This window comes from Gastrolobium bilobum, unplaced genomic scaffold, assembly GCF_033153095.1.
Source record: "Gastrolobium bilobum isolate Gb01-03AN ecotype WA unplaced genomic scaffold, APGP_CSIRO_Gbil_v1 utg1843, whole genome shotgun sequence".
Lineage (NCBI taxonomy): Eukaryota > Viridiplantae > Streptophyta > Magnoliopsida > Fabales > Fabaceae > Gastrolobium > Gastrolobium bilobum.
The window spans coordinates 124,153-147,872 of record NW_026896850.1 but is presented as its reverse complement, the minus strand read 5'-3'; the positions used below and the strand labels follow the sequence as shown (position 1 = coordinate 147,872).

Genomic DNA, 23,720 nt, shown 5'->3' with positions numbered 1-23,720 from the left:
TAAATAGCCAGAGGGCTTCTTTATCTTTCCAGACTTAGAATTATTCACAGGGATCTCAAGGCAAGCAATATTATACTAGAAATCTATTGTGCGTTGTGATAGTAGGCCGCATGGAGGCTTTGGAAAGAAGGGAATGCATTGGAATTGATAGAAAATGCATCTAATTGATCAAGGATCATCGCTTCATTAGACTTCCAATTATAACTCTTTAATCCTCGTGTTCCTAATGTTTCCGCGCAAAGTGTAATAGTTTCCCCTAATTATGAAATGTGGAAACGCAAAAAATATATGTTCCCTATTAGTTTTAAATAATGATGTCTTAATCCTGAAACTGAAAAACAAAGAGAAAAACAATGTGAGTGCATAATGAAACTGAATTTCATCAATAGAGAGTATCTTAAACTATATAGTATAATTTAATGAAGGCATCTTTAGCATATTACACCAAAACAAGATCCTACTAGATCTCAACGATGTTCCAACTATAAAAATGAAGGAAAACTTAAAAAGAATTTTTAAAACTTTTTGTGAATATACTAATGTGCTAGATGAGGCCATATTTCTTTCACTACCTGGCATCTAGCATTGTGACAGTGACTTGGTTCACAGTACATGATTCATCTTGTTTACTTGAAGAAGAATCAGTTTCGATAGGATTCCTGCCTAGGCAAAACCCGGGAATTTTGGGTTGTGACAATGGTGCAGTTTCACTGCTCAGCATCAAGACCACTGAAGACATTGTTGGTCTATCTTCTGCATGCTCTTGCACACATAAGAGCCCAACTTGTATGCATCTAAGAACTTCAGATGGTGAATATGAATTGTCAATGGATGAATCAATCAGTTCCAATGCATTTCCTTCATTCCACAGCTTCCACCCCTACAAGAAAGCACAATCAATTATTTGTTAGCAAACATGAGATAATATTATTACCAAGTAAAACACTATAATAGAAGCAACACTTCCACATACATGCCCTAGAAGATTCAATTCTTTGTTTGTGTAATAGAACCCTCTGTTCTTTTTTCCACTTATGATCTCCAGAACAAGAACCCCAAAACTAAAAACATCAGATTTCACTGAGAAGATCCCATCCATAGCATATTCAGGAGACATATATCCACTGCACATAAGAAAAATATTTATAAATAGTAAGGTCACTATGTATGGTTTTTTTAGAAGAGTACTGATGTGTTATGTTGGTACTCACTATGTTCCAACAACTCTTATTGTATTTGCTTCTGTCTGATCCGCACCAAAAATTCTAGCCATCCCAAAATCTGATATCTTTGGGTTCATATCTTTGTCAAGCAGAATGTTACTTGCCTTGAGATCCCTATGGATGATCCTAAATCTGGAATCTTGGTGAAGGTAAAGAAGCCCTCTAGCTATTCCACATATAATGTTGAAGCGCCTTTGCCAGTTCAATGAGGATCTTTTTGCTTTGTCTGGATCATATTTATTATAAATATCAGTAATTAAATACACAATGAGGCCTGAATTGGCCAAACATTTGAAAAGAAAATGTTAATGAAACTTAAGAATACATATTGTTAATATAACTCACCAAACAAAATGGCATCAAGGCTTCTATTTTCCATATACTCATACACTAGCATTTTCTCATCCATCTCAATGCTGCAACCAAGCAGCCGAACAAGATTTCGATGTTGAAGCTTCACAATTAACTTTACCTCATTCTTAAATTCTTCTATACCTTGACCAGAATTTTTTGATAGTCTCTTCACAGCAATTTCCTGACCTTCCATCAACCTGCCCTGGTATAACCACAATTATTCCTGTTATGTTTTAATTGATAATAAGTGTTTCTTAGAATTTATTGTGGTGGCAGTTACAAAAAAAAAAAACTTACTTTGTAAACACTACCAAAGCCTCCTTGTCCAAGTTTAGTTTCTTCAGAGAAGTTGTTTGTAGCCATTGTTATGGTACTAAAATCAAACAATGGCAAATCTAGGTCGTCCATGTTTTCACCACACTGTTCTCTGTTACTTGAAAACACCTCAGTCATTAGCAAATCCTGACTTCTTTCAGGAAAGCCTGTTTTAGGGACAAGAAGCAAAACATTTCATCTCCCTGCACAGTTATATATACCATATGCAATCATATATGAGACATTAATTGTGCATTACCTCTTTGTCTAGTCTTCCATTTCAATAAGCATTGCAATTTCCTCTTCTTCCATAAGAAACATGTACCCAATAATGCCAAAAGTATAAAAGCTGTACCACCAATTATGATGCCTACAGCTTTAGCTGTATCATTTTTTTGGTCAGAATCACCTCCATAGCCTATGTCATATGAGAGAAACAGTTTTTTTAGTTAAGATATGCACTTTACGTTTGGTCTAATTGTTACAAGAAAAAGTTTTCTAGCATTAAAGATGTGCAAGTACAAAGTAAGCAAGTAAATTAGTGTTGACATAAAGGCATGTCACACTTTCAAGTTAACCAATTAAAAAGAAACCAAAAAGCTCATTAAAAAAAAAAAGTGATATCATTATTTTTAAGAAGTACAATGGAACATTCATGGTGCTTGCATGGAATTTAAGCAACAAAAGGGATCATGCGTCAAATTAGCAATATGATTTTGCTCAAGAACCTAGAGAAGGTGGACCAACTAAATTCAAATGGGTCTTACTTTTTCATTGTTGTCCTTTTTTTATAATCAAACCCACTATCATATTTAATCATGGATTTTTCTAATAAAAAATCAGTCACAAAAAGGCAATGAAGAAAAAATAAGAGAGAGATTTTGTTTGGTTTATAGAATTTGATGGACTCTATCCCGTTTGAGGAAGACAAGCAACTTTTTGAGGGCGCCTACTCCAACCAAAATGGTTTAAAAATCCCTCATTCGGTTGGTGGGCTCCATTTTATTCACCAAATCCCTACTATCCTTACCAATTCCATGGTCGCCCAGAAGATGATTCAAACATTTTTCCTCTTTCATTAATCACTAACCTTTTTTCCCCCTATTTTCTCTTAACTCAATTTACTTTTTGTTAAACTCCAATAGGATCATGCGTGTTATTGTTATGATGTGCATTTATTATGGCGGTCAAATTATTGAGTACATTATTAATACATGTGGTACAGCTATTAAAATCCACTATTTAATTTAGTTTAGATAACAATAAATGGGAAAATTATATCATACAGAATAAATGCAAAATCTTCTTTGTAAAAACATATGAAACATAAAAGAGCACATGAACAATTATATCCTTTGCATCCATGGTGCAAAGGCAAGCATATAGTAAAAGAAAAAATAAAAAAAGAGCAGTAGGAATGGCCCATGGAAACCTCACAAGTCAAAAAGGTTGGCCCAGGACTCATCAATTCAGAGCCGAACATTTAAATTCAGAGGGCCCATACCACCATCCCAAACAGCAATTTAGGAGAACCTAAACCTTTAGAGTGGGCCCACACAGCTTTAATAAAGTCCTCTAATTAAGTATTTAATCTCATTAACTCACGCAACAAATCAAGGCAAGGGAAGGGAAAGGGACACTGCAGTCATGCAGTTTACGCCCTTATTTTTCTCGCCAACTAACAGCTGTTTATGCGAGTTTAGTTGGCTTCATCAATCAACCTTCGCTCTAAAGTTTGGAAGGTAGTTCATCTGTGTTGGTTTGCGAGATAATAAGTAGTAATAATTTATTTTAATGAGAGATGGTATCTAATAAATTCAATATTATTTTAGTATAATGACAAATTTAAATTTAATTAACTACTCATGTATAATTTATACTACCGTTTCAATTTCAAATTATTAAAAAAAATATTTTTGTTATGGAAGAAAATTTGGAGAAAAGAAATCTTATCCAATTCTAAATTAAAAACAAATCATAACCCAGGAAAAATTAATATATTATGTTATATTATATTGTGATTTATGCTTTGTGAGTATTTTTATTTAATTATATAATATTTTATTTTAATTATGAATTTTAAAATAGAATATGATATTTTGTTTATTTTTTTCTCCATACTGATAATTCGCAATCTCAATCAATTTTCTCTCTTCTAGTTGAGATTACGATCTAATAATATGAAGAAAAAAATAGATAAAATAGACTTAAAAAAGGTAGGTATGTCACTTTTAAAATATGAGTTTGATGTTTCTCATGTTATAGGAGATAAAATTATTTCCTACATACATATAAAAATATGTGGGGCCCATGTGGGGCAATGTGAAGAGAAGAGAAAAAAAAGAAAATATGGGTCTCACACACTTTTATGTGTATGCAGTAGATAATTTTATCTGGTACAATATATGAGATATTAAACCCTTAATATATATATATATATATATATATATATATATATATATATATATATATATATATATGAGGTAGGATCCTTTGACACCGGTGTCAAATTTAAAATTTGACACCTCATCTGAGAGTTGTTAGATCAAAAAAGATCAATGGTGTCACATGCTTACAAATCAGAGTCGTTGATCTTTTTTTGATCTAACAACTCTCAGATGAGGTGTCAAACTTCAAATTTGACACCGGTGTCAAAGGATCCTACCTCATATATATATATATATATATATATATATATATATATATAAGGATAAACATTTATACATATATATAAGGATAAACATTTATACAGCCACTTTAGATAAGCTTATCTACAGCTACCGTTTATAACTATGTTCTCCCGGGAGAACATAGTTATAACATTAAAGTTACTTTTTTCTCTCTCTCCACGTCTGCAGACAGGTTCTGAAAAGTAAATGAGGAGAGAGAAAAAAAAGCAACTTTTAATATTACAATTATGTTCTTCCGGAAGAACAAAGTTACAAACGATAGCGGTAGATAAACTTATCTAAAGTGACTGTAGAAATATATATATATATATATATATATATATATATATATATATATATATATATATATAATTTTGCCCCTCACAAGAAATCCTAGCATAGGGACGGTGAAGCTAAATGTTGATATTACTATGTCTTTGGAGAATAATGTTCGAGGCATTGAAGTTGTTCCTCGAGACAGTGATGGTGCATTCTTGGTTGGTAAGGCTAGTCAATTTGGCAGGTAGAGCAAGATTCGTCGTCTTGAGCTTATTGTATCTAGGGTAGCTGTTTGTTTTGGAATGGCCTCATCATTTCTATGTTATGGGCCGGTTATCATAGCTATATAAAAGGGTAATTTTCCTCTATCTCTAAAGTGAGATTTTTAGATTTTCAATCTTTCTTTGTGCATAATATGCTGCCTCACTCATGTATTGTACCGGACAAAATGGTTATGATTTTCTCATCGTTAAGGTATATTTTTTTGTGCCTATATATATATTATATGACAGAGATTACTACAGTTATTGATTATTCATTTTAATTTAATAAAAAGATATAAAACTAATTACATGAGTAATAATGAATATTTTGTGAGCAATGGGACCCGAAACATTGAAGAGCACGTGGAGCAGCTGCGGCCTGAGCACAACGCAACACACGTTTTGGCTTTGTTGCCATTCGTTTCTTCTACTTGCGTTGCGTTGGCCTCACTCACGTGACATGCTACATCTCAGTCAGTTCCTCCCATTGCAAAACGCTCAAAAAAGGGACCACCAAGCAAAAAACAAAAAAACCCCAATTTTCCAACTCATTACATTCCAAAAACCTAAACCAATTAGTTTCAGTCCACTTCAATGTTCTGAAACTATTATTTCATTATGAAAAAATAGTTCTTAGTTTCTGAACTTTTTTCCCTAAAATATTACGTATGTGAAGAAAACAGTTTATTTTTTTGGGTACAGTGAATCTCATGTCGTCATGTATAATTTTTCTTATAATATTTTATTTAAATTTTCTTTTGATTAAAGACTTGTTATAACACATTAAAAACTTGAATGTTAGATGACTCAATAAAAGAATAAAATTTTCTTTTGATTAAAGACTTGTTATAACACATTAAAAACTTGAATGCTAGATGACTCAATAAAAAAGTTATTATTTTATTATTAAATATGTGAATAATTCTCATTTTCAACATGACAGATGAGTCCTGCTATGACCATCCAGATTTAAGCACAAGACAGATTAGTTCTCAAAACACGAGTTGGAATATTCTCTCAAGTGACTCACACATTTGCGAAGTTTTATCAACATGAATTCCACAAAATTCTGAAATCACATCAGCCTAATGCATATGCTGTCTTAATTTTTTTTTAAAAAAATAAAAAAATAAAGAATTATTATCAAATTCAATCAGCCTAATGCATATGCTGTCTTAATTCTTAAACAATTTTTGCATATGAATATGAAAAAGAAAATCAAAACCAGAATGCAAATATTTATTCAAAAAAAACGAAGTGTGGAAGAAAAAACATACCTACATCGGAAGCTGCTAATCTGACATAGAGATCTTGTCCACCCGCAGGATACTGTCTCATATCTATAAGTTCATCAACCCACATCACACAACCACTTCCTCCATTAGTGATCTCGATGTTAGCATAAGCAGTGCAGGAACAATTACTATAGCACAAATCTCCACATTCCTTAAGGTTCATGCTCCTATTCACAAACACAGTGGTTGTCTCTGGCAACTTCACATTCTTCAAATGCAAAAACTTGTCACTCCCACACTCCAATTTCGTGTTCCTCACACACCCATCTGACCCATCTCTCAAATTCCATGCCTGCTGGTTCTTGGGGTGGAACCCTTTGACACACTGGCAAACCGGTGAAGCATTTGTGTCACATACACCATAGGGACCACACTCTTTGTAATTATCACATTGATCTTTTGGTGCATACCAGAATTTGTTCCAAAGTTTGCTGCTTTGGATCCATGTAAGTCGTTGAAGTTCCCCTACAGGACTCACAGAGAGTCTCGAAAACAAGGATTGGTTCCCAATTGAGAATGTGTAGTACACTTCATGTTCATCAACAAAAAACATAAATTTAATAGAATCTGTAACGGGTTGCATCTCTGGTACCCCACTGAATCTGTCACCATTCCAAGGTCCACTTCTGTATATTTTCTCATCCTTGTTCCACAGGAAGATTTCTGGGAGGCCTTGGTGATCTAGCTTGAAAGAAAAATCTCCACTTGAAGGGTCTTGATCTTTGATCCTCCACGAGGTTATGTGCCTCTCCATGCCTGTGTCTAAGTTCCACCCCAGTTTCATACCGGGTAAAAGGGTATCTGTTGGGTAATCGAAGCTTTGCCATAGAAACTTTGTGGGGTCATTCTCTTTTTCTTCTCTGAGAATCAAGTTCCCAGAATCCAAAAGCTGAAGAACAGGGTTGATAGCTGTTGTGGATTGATTCGAGGACCATATGGGTTTCTCGGACTGATCCATGATAACGATGTTTCCCCTTTCACCTATCTTGAGAAATCCAGTGGAATTCTCAAGTGGGGTGTCTCTGTTTGCTACCCAAACCACTGTTGTGACATCAATGGTGTTGTATCGTATGCCCAAGTACCAAGTGAATTGTGTGTGATTAAAGAAACCCAGCTCGAAAATTCCCTTTGGTGACAAGAGGGTTTGGTTGGTTTTGAGGATTTGGGTTGATGTTAAGGTATCTGCAGAGATTGAAATTGAGGAGAAAAAAGTGAGTAAAGTGGAGAACCAAAAAAGAGAGAAATTGAGGAGTTTAATGAAACGTCCCATGTTTGAAAGAGGCAAAATAATAGTGTGAGAGGCTTTCTTTGTGTGAGTAGATTTAAGTACTTGGATTAAGGTTTCTTCAAGTCCAATGTCCAACACAATTAACTCTTTCGGTTTGAAAGGTATAGACTATAATGGCACTCATTTCCCGGAAGATTTTACACTTTTTTTTGTTGTTGTCCTTATTGAATAAGGCTTTACCATTTTCCTATGCTAAATTTTACAGCTATCGTACATTGATGGCAGCACTTGAAGACTTCCGTTTGTCACATTCTGAATTACTAGTTTCTGCAAACCTCTGTTCTGCCGTTACCCATCAATAAAAAAGTAACCCTACAATTGTGACACTGTTTTTGACGAATTCCTTTATGCACCATGAAAATGGAGGAGTTGCTAAGCACTCTCAATTCTTGTGAGATTGGCAATTTTGCCCTTTTCTTATTTTATTTTTTAACATTTTTTTTAAAATTATATATCAATTTGTCTTTTTTAAAATTATATATTGATTATCAAAGTTTGACCAATTCTTATTCAAATAAGTCATTTAATTTGATATAAATTTTCATCAGACAGAGACAAATTAATATTAATTAAAAAAACAAACCAATATATAATTTGCGAAGAGATAAAATAATCATTCAGATCTGAATTCCTTACCAGTTGGTGGTGTAGAGATAAAAGGCAAAAGGCTAATTTTCATGTAATAATAAAAAAGCTGTTACATCTGTTTACCAAAAAAAAAAAAAAACACTGTTACATCTATTTCTCTTTTTTCTTTGCTTTTTTCAATTCATTTTTTTTTTTTTTTTTTTTTTTGCCGAGTTGGCTTGAGGAGGAATTTTTGTCATTTTGTAAGAAATGGGAGGATTTAAGTAACATGATCCGATGAAAGATTAGCGAATATTCAACAGACTGCTTTTTTTTTTTTTTTAAAGATAAAAAAGACTCTAAAAACTATGTTTAAAGTAGCTATGTTTAGTCCTGATTGTTTAAACTAGATAAAAAAATATGTTTAAAATGATATAATATTTAGTCCAATTCAGCTGATTTGATTTATTAATTCTTTTTTTTTTTCTTTTGGTTAACATATTAGTTCAACTATGCTAATAAAGCACTTAAACGGGTCAAACTAAATCAATGTTAAGTCCAATTCAGCTGATTTGATTAATTTGCTTTCCCCCCTCCCTTTTCTGTCAAAGTTTGTTGGCTTTTGCTTTTGAACCATTATGCAGGTAATGGTTATTAAATAATTTTGGGTTCCTAAAGTGAGTAAGTGACTCACGTACAAAGCTCATAAAAAGAAGAAAATAAATTATTTTCCTTGTCTCTGAACTCTGAACAATATAATAGAGATCTAAAGTTAACTTTTATGAAGGTTGAAGGACCTTACTGGCAAGTGGCAAGTGGCAACCCATAATCCTTACTTTTAGGAAAGTATCCCTTCATAGCATCTGAGTTTTTGCACTTATTATGGCATGGATTGATACTAGGAATCAGCTGTTTATAAACAAGTAGTCTTTATTCGGGAATTCCCACATTCTTTATGTGACACTAATTTCATTTTGGGTACTAAGTTTCCAAGCAGTGCAACTCGTATTTGTGACATTGCAAAAGCACCTTAATTAGTTAAACTTATTTATTTCTACCGTTTGATGTTTATGCACCTTTGCTTTAAATATCATTTTTAAGAATATATCAAAGGGTAATATACTAATTTAATAATCAAATCCTATTCAGACAGTCTCGTGCTGTGGAAAATTATCAAAGCTCTTTTTTTTTTTTTTCACCGGGTCATCAATTATTTATGTAACGCCTGACCGCTTCAAGAATCAATGACTATCCCCACATATTAACACGAAACTTTTCAGTGTGTTTTTTCCTCACTCGCACACTTCTCGAAAAAACTTCCCAGGAGGTCACCTGTAACACCCCGTTCTAGAACCGGTTTGTTGACATCGCATTATGATATTAAGCGCAGTTACAATCACATGGGTTCAATTAAAATCCGGTTAAATTTTTCATTTCAAAACATGCCGAATTTATAATGCCCAATTGCGTGATCATAACCATATTACTTTGCGGAATCAGATAAACCAAGCTTAACATCATGTTCTTATTCCATTTTTAAACCATTAATTTACTTCTTATTTATTTCACAACTTCTACTATATTGTAGATCTCTTCGTTAGCTACGCGTGGTTTCAAACCGCTCCTCATTTGGAGCTCTGTAGCTCAAGTTATGACAATTTTACTAACTCAAAAACTACGCGGGCAGGGCGCTTAAGCGCCCACAGACAGAGGGAATTCACATTTTTTGGCCACCAAGGGCGCTTAAGCGCTCTATCTGGGCGCTTAAGCCCCCATTTTGGGCGCTAAAGCCCCAGGCGGCAGAGAGCTTTTGGTCTTCACAGGTGCATCAGGGCGCTTAAGCCCCCTCATGGGCGCTTAAGCCCCCTAAGCAGGCTTAAGCCTCCATTTGCAGGCTTAAGCCCCCTCTTCTGGGCAATTTCCTAAACTCATATTTTTCATGTATCTTTCTCGGGGAATCAATCCTACACATTTTACAACCTATTTAACAAGCTTGCAATATCCCTATATCATTGCTTAACTCGCATCCTCTCATCATTGATTTAACGGAAATTGGGCAGCATAACCTTTGTTTTCTCAACGTTTCCCAATCTAACAACTTAGCTCTTAATAGACAATTCAGCTCAACATTTCCAATATTCATCATGCATTCATAACCTTGAAGTAAATAACATTAACACAAGTTTAATTACATAACGGGGAACTTAGCTACAAAAGGCTATGACCATCCCTTGGCTCTCATCAACAAAAGAGATATCCAATGGCATGATCATAGGCTAAGTCCATCAAATATAACGAGATATACATACGTCAATGCTATCAATGATCAATCCTATACATGTAAATCTACAAAATAACATGTATGATCTCAAAACATCATTTTCTTCATGCATGATCTACTGCAAATAAGGCCACTTGCCATCAGAGGCTCCTGCAGCTTCTGTAACATCCCCGTCTCGAGCCGGTGCAATTAACATACATATGATAAAACAGAAAACAGCGGAAGACTTAACTTCTGAAAATACGAGCTAACTTTTTCTTTTTCTTTTTAAATTCTCATTCGTCGTAAACGAAAATCGGGCAGAGTTTCCTCTATAAATCAGACAACTGGGGATTTTCCAATTCCACACAGAAGCATTTCCTGATAAACAGTTTATACAAATATAATCAAATGCCCATTCATGGGCGCATGCATAACTTGGCTCAATGCCACTATATCTAACAGCATGCAATCCAACACGTAAACATATCTGAATAATACATCATCATATAACGTGCCTGAATACCCAAATGTACATGCATCAAAGCGACAGACATGTACAAAACATATACAGGCCATATACAAAATAAAGGATCAATATCATGATCCATCAAATGCGAAAATACTAAAAGACATCAAACACTCCAAAAAGGTAGTAGCCTACAGCCACTCAAAATCCGATCTGTCAACTGCCTCAGCCACGTGTCGTGTCCCTGCCTAGTGAGGACTCACCGGGAATCTGGGCACCTGAAAATATGTCCCCAAAGAGGGGTGAGATTACAAATCTCAATAAGTTCCAGGTTTATAGAGAATTCTCCATACCCCTGGCTCACTCCTGCATGAAAGTCAGATACAAAGTATACGAATACAACATATAACAGATATCATAACAGAACAGAGCATATATCCATATCATACCAGAGATGTGCGCCGTCATTCCCAAGGGAGGACCCCAAGCGGAAATCAACGCACGTGTTCCCGAGGGAGGACCCCAAAGCGGAACCAAACATATCAGAGGCGTACACCATCAGTCCCGAGGGAGGACCCCAAAGCGGACGTCCGGGTACTATACAATCAATGGCCATAGATTGTTACAGAAATCATATTACAGAAGTCATATCAGAGCAAAAGATATCATGTTATCAAATAACTCTATATGAATGCATCTATACAAAGCATCTAAATCACAGTCATACAGTCCAACCATAGTTCACTAACCATGGTGGAGCACTCAAGCAGGAAAAGACTCCTTAAACATAGAGCTTACCTCTTGAAGCTTTACCAATACGCTTACTTGTTGCACAAGTTACTTATATGTCTTCAAGAGATTCCGATCCTTTTTAGTCCCTAGGTACACCTAGATCAAGAATCCACAAATCCAAAATCAATAAAATGTCATCATGCCTAGCTTTCACAGAAGGCATACATTTTATCGCTTATATTCATTTCTTTATATTTTTGTCAATCCTATGCCAATACACAAGTCTAGACCACCTTATACTCGTTAGCGTTCTTTAATTTAATCAAGTGTTCACTTGAGAATTCTACAATATAATTCTTGCCACTTTCCTTAAAAGGCCGTGGACCTACCTAGAGGAGAACAAAATATCTTTCAACGATTTTTAATTCATTTCACTTTCTTTAACTCATTCATTTTATACATTGCATTACAACACATTTTATTAAAATAAGATGTGACAAAATGTCCCTTATACTACCCTCTAGGTCGAACACTATAAGGAAAAGGCAAGGGCTCTTTTCTTATTAATTACATGTAACTTACACATACAAATGTATGTTTCCATATTGTTCTAACTTAATGTTTGAACATCAAGTCCCTCACCACTCTCCATAGCCGAAACATAGGGAATCAAGACACAAAGGATTTTTCCCACTTTGGCCTTTACACTAATTTACCAAATTCATACTCACTCCAACACATTAGACACTCTAAATATATCAAATAAAATTTTGCACAATGCACCCTATGTGACCCATCATGGCCGAAGCATAGAGGAGGGCATAGGATTTTTTTCTAATCTTTTTTTACATACATATTAACACTTATTTTCATTTCCTAAATCCAAAACATCAAGGATTCATCATCAATCAAAGTTTAACACACAATGCTTTACCACCAAAGCATATTCATAATTTTATAACTTAAATAATCAAGACACTACCATGAAAATAGAGGTTTGTTACCTCTAATCAACTACCAAAGCCTAGAAGACACATCTCCAAGCAAGGCTCCTTCAAAAATGCACCTTTTCTTCCTTGATGAATAGTGTCACGAAAATGAGATGACCAGTATCTCTCTCCACACACAAAATCAGCTCAAACGGAGGGGTGAAATAGCTTCCTTGGACGATTTCCTATGAGATTGGTATGTTGGGTGGAAGATTTGGTGGCTTAACCATGGAGAAATCAAATAAAGAAGAAGACAACCCCAAACCCTTCCCCCATGGCTGCAGCTCGGTTTTGAGAGTGAGGAGAGGAGAGAGAAACTCATTTGGAAATAAGACTTAAGTGACTTAAGAAGGTGAGCACATGTGGCCTTTTACCCGGGTATTTTTCTTTCGCGTATTTTCACTTAAACTAACCCGGAACTAACTCAAAGCTACAAATATATTTTTCTTTTTCTAAAGTCATTTACATTACTTTTATTTTCTAAGGAACACTATTCATAATTCGCAGTGTGGTTTCTGCACCGTTTTTGACGAAATGCACAGTGAACCACTAACTGTACTTCGTTTACTTCTGAACTTAAAACTTATTAACTTATCATTTCCTTGGGCCTATATTGACTTGTTTGGCATATATTGGACTTTCTTATTCTTATTTTATCAATTATTTATTTCTGGACTCTACCGGTTGCTTAAACAGCGTACAAATACCCGGTAGAAACACTATTCACGAGATTTTCACGGAAAGTGCCAGACTATACAATTTTTCGTTCTGAACTCATATTTGTCGTCAGAATTATCAAATTATGTATCTAAAATTGTTTTGCTCTTTTAAGCTCTACCGGTTAATTCACAAAACTGTAAATTCTCCGGCAGAACGCACTGTTCATAACATAGTCATGATTACAGTCAAAATACTCGGAATCACTCACTGAATCTAATTATGGCATTTAAATCCTTAAATTAAATCTCTAATTAAGATTTACCATTTAGGGTCATTATAGCTTCCTTACCTGAAAGGGGGTCCCTATAACACAGGGTGAGATATACGAATATATCACAGTAAACCAGAGGTCCTTGGAGATCACTCCACCCTAAGGTTCACTTTCGATGTACACATAATCATAATAGCTTAACACATTCTTATCAGCAAGCATCACATGGACTCCCAAGAGAGATCCACTAAGGGTTGTTTCTCTTAGGCTCTTACCACATGGAGATCCACATAGGGCTGTTTCCAAGGAAAGTCCTTTCCTCAATCGAGGAACCTCCAAGAGGGATCCATATAGGGCTGTTCCTCTTAGGCTCTAACCACATGGAGATCCACATAGGGCTGTTTCCAAGGGAAGTTCCTACCAATTATCCTCATCATAATACTATCACTCATAACCTCAATCACAATCCTCAACCCTTACCTCATTCATTATTGCTACTCCTATAACCATTCCTCAATTACTCTTAAACAATTAAACATCAACCAATAATCAACAATCAATCATAACATGTATCAATGCATGAGCATACAATTACTATCATAATTACATATCACATCTCATAAACCATTTCTCCTCAATGGAGTATGGTGGAACACTCAATGGGATCAACCTCAAGGTCCAAAGGTTTACCTTGCTCTTGAGCTTTCCTCAATTGCACACAACCCCAAGGGTTGGTCACTCCACTTGGTCCTCTTGCCTCAATCCTATCAACACAAGGAATACAATCAAACAATGCTAACAATAAAAGAAAATCCATAGTTCCAAGCCTAGATTTCTCCAAACATCAAAGCATACTAAAATAACACTATAAACTCATTTCTACCGATTAAATGTCATTCCTAGCATTTTTCACAACATACTCTAAGCCTCATTCTTCCTTGAACATAGCCAATCTACTCAACATTTCATAAAAACTCTAAAACATTATTCATTAAACCCTAACCATGAAATTTTCCAAGAAAACAAGGTTCAAGGGTTAGAATCTTACCACCAATGGTCACACAACCAAGGATTGATGGCTCCTCAAGCTTCAATGGAGGTTGAAGGTCTCAAACACCTCAATTTCTCCAATGGGCCGAATTTTTGGAGGAGGATATCCCACTCCACAATGCTCCCCACTACAAACTAAGCTAGGATTATGAAAGAGGGGAAGATTTAAAGTGGTTTAGGCTTTTGAATCACTCCAATCGGTTGGGATTAGCTCCCTTCTCTCTCTCTCTTCTTCTCTCTCCCTTTCTCCTCCTTCTCCTTCTTCTTCTTTTCTTCTCTTTCTGGCTCGACGGAAATGGGGTGGGAATTGGGTTCTTTTTGTGTTTTTAAGTCACTTACTTAGTTAAGTGACTTATGTGGGTATTAGTTCATCTATCTATTCAACTCCATTAATTACCAAACTTCACCCAAAAGTCTGGAATATTATTCTAGGAATATTACTATTTTTATTTTTATATTTCGGGCACTTTCGTCAGTACCCATTTATACCCCTTAATATTCACTGAGTACACTTTTTAACTCCAAAGTGACTCAGATTCATTTAACTAAGTCTTATACTTAATTTTATTCACTAATACATGCTTAATTATTTAATTAAAATTAATCAATTAAATGCTTAAGTTTGGGGTATTATATCACCCATCCCATAATTGCTCCAAGTCAAGCACGCTTAACTGTGAAGTTCTTCCGATCCGGGCTACCGAAAAGCAGATGCATCTTGTTAGTATAAGTAGTACCAATTAATTCTTATAAGCTATCCCAAACTGTGCAGTCTCATGCCTGCACAGTATTTGGAATCTCTCTCTTTCGGGTGTCGATTCAATTCATTTATGCATGTAACCCCGCACTGGAAGCCTGTCAGGAGCCGCTCCTTGTCCGTGCCTCTTTGCACCGGCGATCACTCCCCGCACTCGTCAGTGCTCGGGATGTTACATGCCCACCAACTTCCGCCTGGTTCGTCCTCGAACCACACCGTACTGGATGAGAGGCCCTGCTCTGATACCACTTGTAACGTCTGGCCGCTTCAAGAATCAACGACTATCCCCACATATTAACACGAGATTTTTCAGTGTGCTTTTTCCTCACTCGCACACTTCCCGGGAAAACTTCCCAGGAGGTCACCCATCCCAGAATTGCTCCAAGTTATAATAGCCCTAACCTAAGTAATTGGCAAATTACATGTAATTAAATAATTAAGCATGTTTTAGTGAGTAAAGTTAAGTATAAGGCTTAATGAAATGAATCTGAGTCACTTTGGAGTTAAAAATTGTACTCAGTGAAAATTAAGGGGTATAAATGGGTACTGGTGAAAGTGCCCAAAATATAAAAACAAAAATAGTAATATTCCTAGAATAATATTCCAGACTTTTGGGTAAAGTTTGGTAATTATTGGAGTTGAATAGATAGACGAACCAATACCCGCTTAAAGCCACTTAACCTATGTTAAGTGACTAAAAACACAAAAAGAGAACCCATTTCCCCCACTTTCCCGTCGCCAGAAAACAGAAAGAAGAAGAAGAAGAAGGAGAAATGAGGGAGAAGGAAGGGAGGAAGAGAGAGAGAGAGATCAAATCTTAACCGATTGGAGTGATTCAAAAGCCTAAATCGCTTAGAATCTCGCCCTCTTTCATAATCCTAGCTTTGTTTTGAGTGGGAGTTATTGGGGAGAGAGATATCAACCCTCCAAAATTCGCCCCTTTTGGTGAGAGTTGGGGTTTTGGGGTGATTCTCTCCATTGAAGCTTGAGGAACGCTCCTTACTTGGTTGTGTGACCATTGGTGGTAAGATTCTAACCCTTGAACCTCATGATTCCTTGAAAATTGCATGAGTTAGGGTTTATGAATAGTGTTTTAGGGTTTGTGATGAAATGTTGTTAAATTAGCTATGTTCTAGGAAGAATGGAGCTTAGAGCACGTTATGGAAAATGCTAGGAATGTCATTTAATCGGTGAAAATGAGCTTAGATGGCTAAATGCTTATATTTGGAAAATGGCAAGAATATGACACTTAGATATTGGATTTCTTGCATTGTTGATAAATGGTATGGCTTGGTTGATTGATGATTGTGTCCTAATGATGTCTAGGATTGAGACATTTGGACCGACCGTGAGGGATCAACCGCTTGAGCAAGCTATGGAGCTTGAGTAGCTCATTGGAATTGGTGTTGGTTTTGGAGTAGAGTATTGTTGACATTGGTGGTGAACTAAGGTTGCTGAAGCTTTGAGGTAAGCCTTCGGACCTTGGGTATAATTCCCTTGATTGTTCCACCAAGCCCTGAAAGGGTAGTGGTGATTATAGTGTATATAAATGCAATGAAATAGTGTAATGCTTTGTTATACGTATGTGTATGCATTTGGTGTGGCATAGGATGGTGTTTCCCTATGTGGTATGTTGCATGACGATGCGTAAATCATACTTGGTAGTTAGCTGGCCAGTAGGACTATTTGCATCTGAGTTTCCTTAGGACAGCTTGAGAGCTCGAGGGATTTCTCCTGGAGATGTATTGCACTTTGCATAGATATGTATTTACTGCATTATTATTGTTATTGCTATTACACTGATATGGAACTGTGGGGTGGAGAGATGCTCCAAGGACCCCTGGTTTACTGGATATATTCGTATATCTCACCCCGTGTTGTGGGGACCCCCTTTCAGGTAAGGATGCTGCAGGAGACTCGGGTGGCAAGTGGCCATATCTGGATTAGCATATGCATGAAATGTGGCATTTCTTTTGAGATTATACATGTTGTTTTGTAGCTCACATGTATAGAATTGTAATTAATAGGCATTGATAGATGTATGATTTGTATATTGGAATGGACTTAGCCTATGCTCATGCCTTTGGTCATCTCTTTTGTTGATGGGAGCCAAGGGAATGATCATAGTGTTTTGTAAGCTAAGTTCCATGATTTGTAATGGATATGTACTGTAAATGATGCCTACTTGAAATTCAATATATGCATGCTTGTTATGTATTGAGTTATTGAATTGGTTGGGCTGAGAATCAATTAGGTACCTTTTGTTTAAATTGGGAAACGATGAGAAAACAAAGGTTATGCTGCCCAGATTCTAGCTAAATCTCATGAGGAGAGGTTGGATGAGTGCTAGGATTTAGTTTTGGGGCATGGACAATTGGGGTTTGGAATGGGGATGCATCTTCCGCTAGACTTGGACTTGAAAAAATGTGGGAATTGGAATTCCCTGGCAGCGCGCTTAAGCGCCCAAAAGCGTGCTCAAGCGTCCTGCTGCCCCTGTGAGTGCCAATGCATTCGGCCTCCTCGCGCTGGAGCGCCCAAAGTGGGGGCTTAAGCGCCCAGGATTGCGCGCTGGAGCGCCCTGGTTTGCGCTTAAGCGCCCTTCGCTGCAGAAAGATGGGATGCTTACTGTCCCCTCGAGTTTTAGCGCCCAAAGTGGGGCTTAAGCGCCCAGGGTTGTGCGCTTGAGCGCCCTTAGCCACTGAAGGAGGAGATGCTTCTGTCTCTGCGCGCTAAAACGTCCCAATGGGAGCTTAAGCGCCCAGGATAGCGCGCTTGAGCGCCCTGGTGCGCGCTTAAGCGCCCATTTACACTGAAATACCTGATGCTTCCTGCCTCCGTGCGCTTAAGCGCCCAGATGGAGGCTTTAGCGCCCGATAACGCGCGCTTGAGCGCCCGGTAGCGCGCTGAAGCGCGCGGGGCCTGTGACCAACACTCTCTTGTGTTGCTTCAAATTGTCATAACTTGGGCTACAGTGCTCCGATTTGAGCGCGGTTTGAAGCCACGCGTAGCTAATGAAGAGATCTACAATATAGTAGAAGTTGTGAAATAAATAGGAAGTAAATTAATGGTTTAAAAATGGAATAAGAACATGATGTTAAGCTTAATTTATCTGATTCCGCAAGGTAATACGGTTATGATCACGAAATTGGGTATTATAAATTCGGCATGTTTTAAAATGAAAAATTTATCCGGATTTTAATTGAACCCATGTGATTGTAACTGCGCTTAATATCATAATGCGATGTTAACAAACCGGTTCTAGAACGGGGTGTTACATTTTATGGTATCAGAGCAGTTTCGTAGGGAATAACTGTTAGCTATTGTTGAGTATGCTTAGTGTTTGATGCTTTATAGTTGTTTTAGTACTCTTTATGATTATTGCATTTGTGATCACTAAGTGTGGGCCTGATCAACTCACTTCTTTGTGTAACATGTGTAGTGACATGACGAGGCACCGAAACAACCCCGGACCATCAAACACCAATGCTCAGCCAGAACCTGTTTTGGCTGCTCTTGTGAGGCCTAGAAGTGGCCGTGGGGCAACGGGCGTACAGCCTGATCCCGTGGCTGAAGCTCTTGCAGCCGTTCAGAGGGAGTTGGCTGCTAGCAGGCAAGCCAATGAAAATCTAATGAAAACAAATGAAGACTCGCGGACTGCTATGGCCGCGATGATGACCGAGTTGAGGACGTTGAGGGGTCCTAGGCCCGTGAACCGGCAACCCACTCCTCCTCCTCACACTGCTACGCCTTCTCCACCTCCTTCACAAGAAGAGGGTGTAGTGGGTAACAATGAAGGTGAGGGTAGTCACCATTCTGGAAGTCGTAGTCATCACACCGAGGTTCGTCAACCTCGAGTTGAGAATGTCGGTGACCATGAAGTGGAGGAAAGAAGATTGATGGCTTTCCGAAAACACAAACCTCCTTCTTTTAAGGGAGGTTATGAGCCAATGGCGGCTGCGAAATGGCTCCAAGCGATGGAGAAAATATTTAGGGTGATGAGATGCCCTGACGCAATGAAGTTAATATACTCCGTGTACATGCTGGAAGAAGAAGCGGAGGATTGGTGGACTAATACCGTACAGCCCCTAGAAGCTGAAGGCCGAGAAATCACCTGGCGGTTGTTCGAGACATTGTTCTTGGATAACTATTTTCCTAGAGAGGCTAAGGAATAGAAGCAGAATGAGTACAACGATCTCAAGCAAGGGTCGATGTCTATTGACCAATACTTTGCAAAATTCAATGAGTTGGTGAAATACGCCAACTATGGGCGAGCCTTACCCACTCCGGCTGAAATGACCTCCAAGTTCCAATGGGGTCTTAATGAGAAGATGTCTCGGAAGATGTCAAATTGTGACATCCGAGAGTTCAGTCGGTTTGTAAATCAGTGCAGGAAGGTAGAAGAAGTGTACAAGGTGTCCCAAACCAAGAAGCCTTCTGAGGCCCAGACACCTAGTTCCAATAAAGCAACGGGCTCAGGTTATTGGAAGAACAGAAAGATGCAAGGCAAGAAGCTAAATGTGAATAGGCCCTTTAACTTGTTCAAAAAGCCCGGGACTCAGAAGAATTTTGTTGATAGAGGACCTCCTCCCAAGTGCAAGGGATGTGGCAAGGAGCATAGAGGTCCATGTGCTACCGGTGAATTGATCTGTTTTAAATGTGGAAGATCCGGTCACTATTCCAGGCAGTGTCCTCAGAACGAAGCGAGGACTATGGCAGTTCAAGCTACTGCTGTTCCTGTCTCTGTTGTTCCACCTATGCTAGAGTCTCAGACGGTTGGTAGAGTATATACCATGGACCGTCAACAATCGGAGAAGGCTCCGAATCTAGTGAAAGGTACAATTTATATTGATAATATGGATGTTGAAGTGTTGTTTGATTCAGGAGCTACACACTCCTGTATGTCTGATTTTATGGCCGTTGGGCTAAATTTGCAAATGTACGACATTCGCCCTCCAATGAAAGTGGTTACTGCTACTGGAGAGGAGTGTTATACATCCGTGTTGTGTAAAGATGTTGAGTTCAAATATGAAGGCCGAGATTACGTGCTGGATTTTATTTGTTTACCTATGATCAGCCTTCAAGTTATCTTGGGTATGGACTGGTTGTCAAAGAACTGTGCTATGATAGACTGCTGTGGTAAAAGGATTGTGCTTGATGCTGATGATTCTGCTACTAGTTCTTCCCCATATCTATCTGTGTTGCAGGTTAGAAAGGCTTTGAGGGCCGGGGCATTGGGATATGTCTTTGTGGGGGGTTTAGTAGGCGGAAGTCATGAGGAGATTGGCACTATTTCCGTGGTGAGGGAGTTTGTGGATGTGTTTCCAGATGAAATTCCACAACTTCCGCCTCATAGAGAGATTGAGTTCACGATTGATCTATTGCCTGGTGTGGGGCCTATCTCTCTGGCTCCGTATAGGATGTCACCACCGGAATTAGCCGAGTTAAAGAAGCATATTGAAGAGCTTTCGGCTAAGCAGTTTATCCGGCCAAGTGTGTCCCCGTGGGGAGCACCAGTCATATTTGTTAAGAAGAAGAACGGTAGCATGAGATTGTGCACTGATTACCGTCAGTTGAATAAGGTTACCATTAAGAACAAGTATCCTCTCCCTCGCATAGACGATTTGCTTGATCAGTTGAGGGGTGCTTGTGTTTTCTCAAAGATTGATTTGAGGTCGGGTTATCATCAAATCCGAATTAGGCAGGAAGATATTCCGAAGACTGCCTTCCGATCTAGATATGGACATTATGAGTATCAAGTAATTCCATTTGGACTCACTAATGCTCCTGCGGTGTTTATGGATTACATGAATCGCATATTTAAGCCGTTTCTGGATCAATTCGTGATTGTGTTTATTGATGATATCCTGATATATTCCAAGAGTAAGGAAGAGCATGAAGGTCACTTGAGAACTGTGTTGCAAATTCTCAGAGAGAAACAGTTATATGCAAAGCCTTCTAAATGTGAATTTTGGCTTTCTCAAGTGCAATTTCTGGGTCACGTTATCTCTGCTGATGGAGTGGCGGTTGATCCTAGCAAGATAGAGGCAGTTGTTGATTGGGAGAGACCCAAGACAGTAACGGAAATAAGAAGTTTTCTGGGTTTGGCTGGTTATTACCGGAGATTCATTAAAGAATTTTCAGCCATGGTGTTGCCATTGATCCGTTTGACCCGGAAGGATACTCCATTTGTTTGGACGCAGGAATGTGAGGAATGCTTTCAGAGCCTTAAGGAGAAATTAACGACCGCTCCGGTGTTAGTACTTCCCGATCCGGAAGGTGAGTTTGAGTTATACAGCGATGCTTCTAAAAAGGGACTGGGTTGTGTGCTGATGCAAGATAGGCGAGTGGTAGCTTATGCATCAAGGCAATTGAAACCGCATGAAGAAAATTATCCGACCCATGACCTTGAGCTTGCTGCAATTGTTTTTGGATTGAAACAGTGGAGGCATTTCTTGTATGGAATGCAATTTGCAGTATTCAGCGATCACAAGAGCTTGAAATACTTGTTTGATCAAAAGGAGCTGAATATGAGACAACGACGGTGGACCGAGTTCCTAAAAGACTATGATTTTGAATTGAAATATCATCCTGGCAAGGCTAATGTTGTAGCTGATGCACTGAGCCGTAAATCTGTGAGCATATCAAGCATGATGATTAGAGATTATGATGTGATTGAGAGGTTCAGAGATATTCAATTATCTAAAATCTTTCCATGTAAAATTTGTGGCTTTGAAATCACAAGCATTGAGAATGAACTGATGACCAGAATTAGAGAAGCTCAACTGCAAAATGAAAGTGCTAAACGACTGAAAGGTCAGAGTGGTGTATCCTGCAATGATGAGGGTATACTATTATATCAGGGTCGTGTTGTTGTACCTAGGCAGTTGGCGGAGGAAGTAATGACAGAGGCTCATAAGGGTCATTTCACAGTTCATCCGGGAGCTACAAAGATGTATCAGGACCTAAAGATTAATTTCTGGTGGCCTGGTATGAAGAAAGATATTGCCGAATTTGTCTCTAAGTGTCTCATTTGTCAGAAGGTCAAGATTGAGCATCAAAAGCCTTCTGGTATGTTACAACCTCTGGATGTTCCTGAATGGAAATGGGAGAGTATCTCCATGGATTTCGTAGTGGGATTGCCGCGAACACAGGCTAGTTATGATTCTATATGGGTGATTGTGGATAGATTGACAAAATCCGCACACTTTTTGCCAGTTCGGGTAGATTTCTCTGCTGAGAGATTGGCTAGGCTCTATGTGAAGGAGATTGTGAGGCTTCATGGGGTGCCTGAGAGCATTGTTAGTGATCGGGACCCGAAGTTCACTTCTCGCTTCTGGGGAGCATTGCAGGAGGCTCTTGGCACTCAGTTGAGACTGAGCACTGCTTATCACCCACAGACGGATGGTCAGACTGAGAGGACCATTCAGACGTTGGAGGATATGCTGAGGGCTTGCACCCTGGAGCAGGGTACTGCATGGGATCGATATCTCCCGCTGGTTGAGTTTTCATATAATAATAGTTTTCATGCTAGTCTGGGTATGGCTCCCTACGAGGCCTTGTATGGTCGCAGGTGTAGGACACCTACTTGTTGGTCAGAGGTTGGAGACACAGAGCGGTTTGGATTGGATTTTGTTCAGGAGACTACTGAGCAGATCAAAATGATTAGGGATCGTCTGAAAAAGGCTCAGGATCGTCAGAAAAGTTACTATGATCTCAAGCATCGACCTCTAGAGTTTGAGGAGGGAGATCATGTGTTCCTGAAGCTGTCACCGGTTACGGGTGTGGGACGAGCCCTTGGAGTGAGGAAGCTGAGTCCGAGATTTATTGGACCCTACCAGATTCTTCGTAGGGTGGGACCGGTTGCCTACCAGCTTGCCTTACCTCCGCAATTAGCAAATTTGCATGATGTGTTTCATGTTTCTCAGCTGAGGAGATATGTAGCTGATCCTTCTCATGTGGTTCAACCTGATAATGTTGAGATCCGGGAGAATTTGAAGACTCCTATTGGGCCACTGAAGATACTTGAAAGAGATGAGAAGAAGCTGAGAAATAAATCTATTCCTATGGTGAAAGTCCAGTGGGAAGGAAGGACGCCTGAAGAGTCCACTTGGGAGCGGGAGGATGAACTTCTCCGGCAATATCCTGAGTTTAAGGACAGGTACGTTCTTGATTTTGCGGACAAAATCGCTAAAAGGTGGGGTGACTATAATAGTCCTAACCTAATTAATTAGCAAATTACATGTAATTAAATAATTAAGCATGTTTTAGTGAGTAAAATT

The 23,720-nt window shown here is 38.2% G+C and overlaps 1 protein-coding gene across 2 annotated transcripts; it reads right to left on the bottom strand.

Annotated features, from left to right (window-relative positions):
- Positions 1 to 59: 59 nt before the first annotated feature.
- LOC133302367 (receptor-like serine/threonine-protein kinase SD1-7) lies at positions 60 to 7,450 on the bottom strand. Of its 2 annotated transcripts, XM_061502137.1 has the most exons (7): positions 6,381 to 7,450; positions 2,152 to 2,310; positions 1,875 to 2,059; positions 1,569 to 1,779; positions 1,212 to 1,449; positions 974 to 1,124; positions 60 to 880 (listed from the first exon to the last, which is right to left on the bottom strand). In XM_061502137.1, exons 1-7 carry the CDS (start codon positions 7,354 to 7,356, stop codon positions 569 to 571), a joined length of 2,232 nt encoding a protein of 743 aa, XP_061358121.1. In that variant the 5' UTR covers positions 7,357 to 7,450; the 3' UTR covers positions 60 to 568. The 2 variants fall into 2 exon arrangements, with proteins under 2 accessions (XP_061358121.1, XP_061358122.1); XM_061502138.1 differs by lacking the exons at positions 2,152 to 2,310; positions 6,381 to 7,450 and having other exon boundaries at positions 1,569 to 1,774; positions 1,875 to 2,010.
- Between the last annotated feature and the right edge of the window lie 16,270 nt (positions 7,451 to 23,720).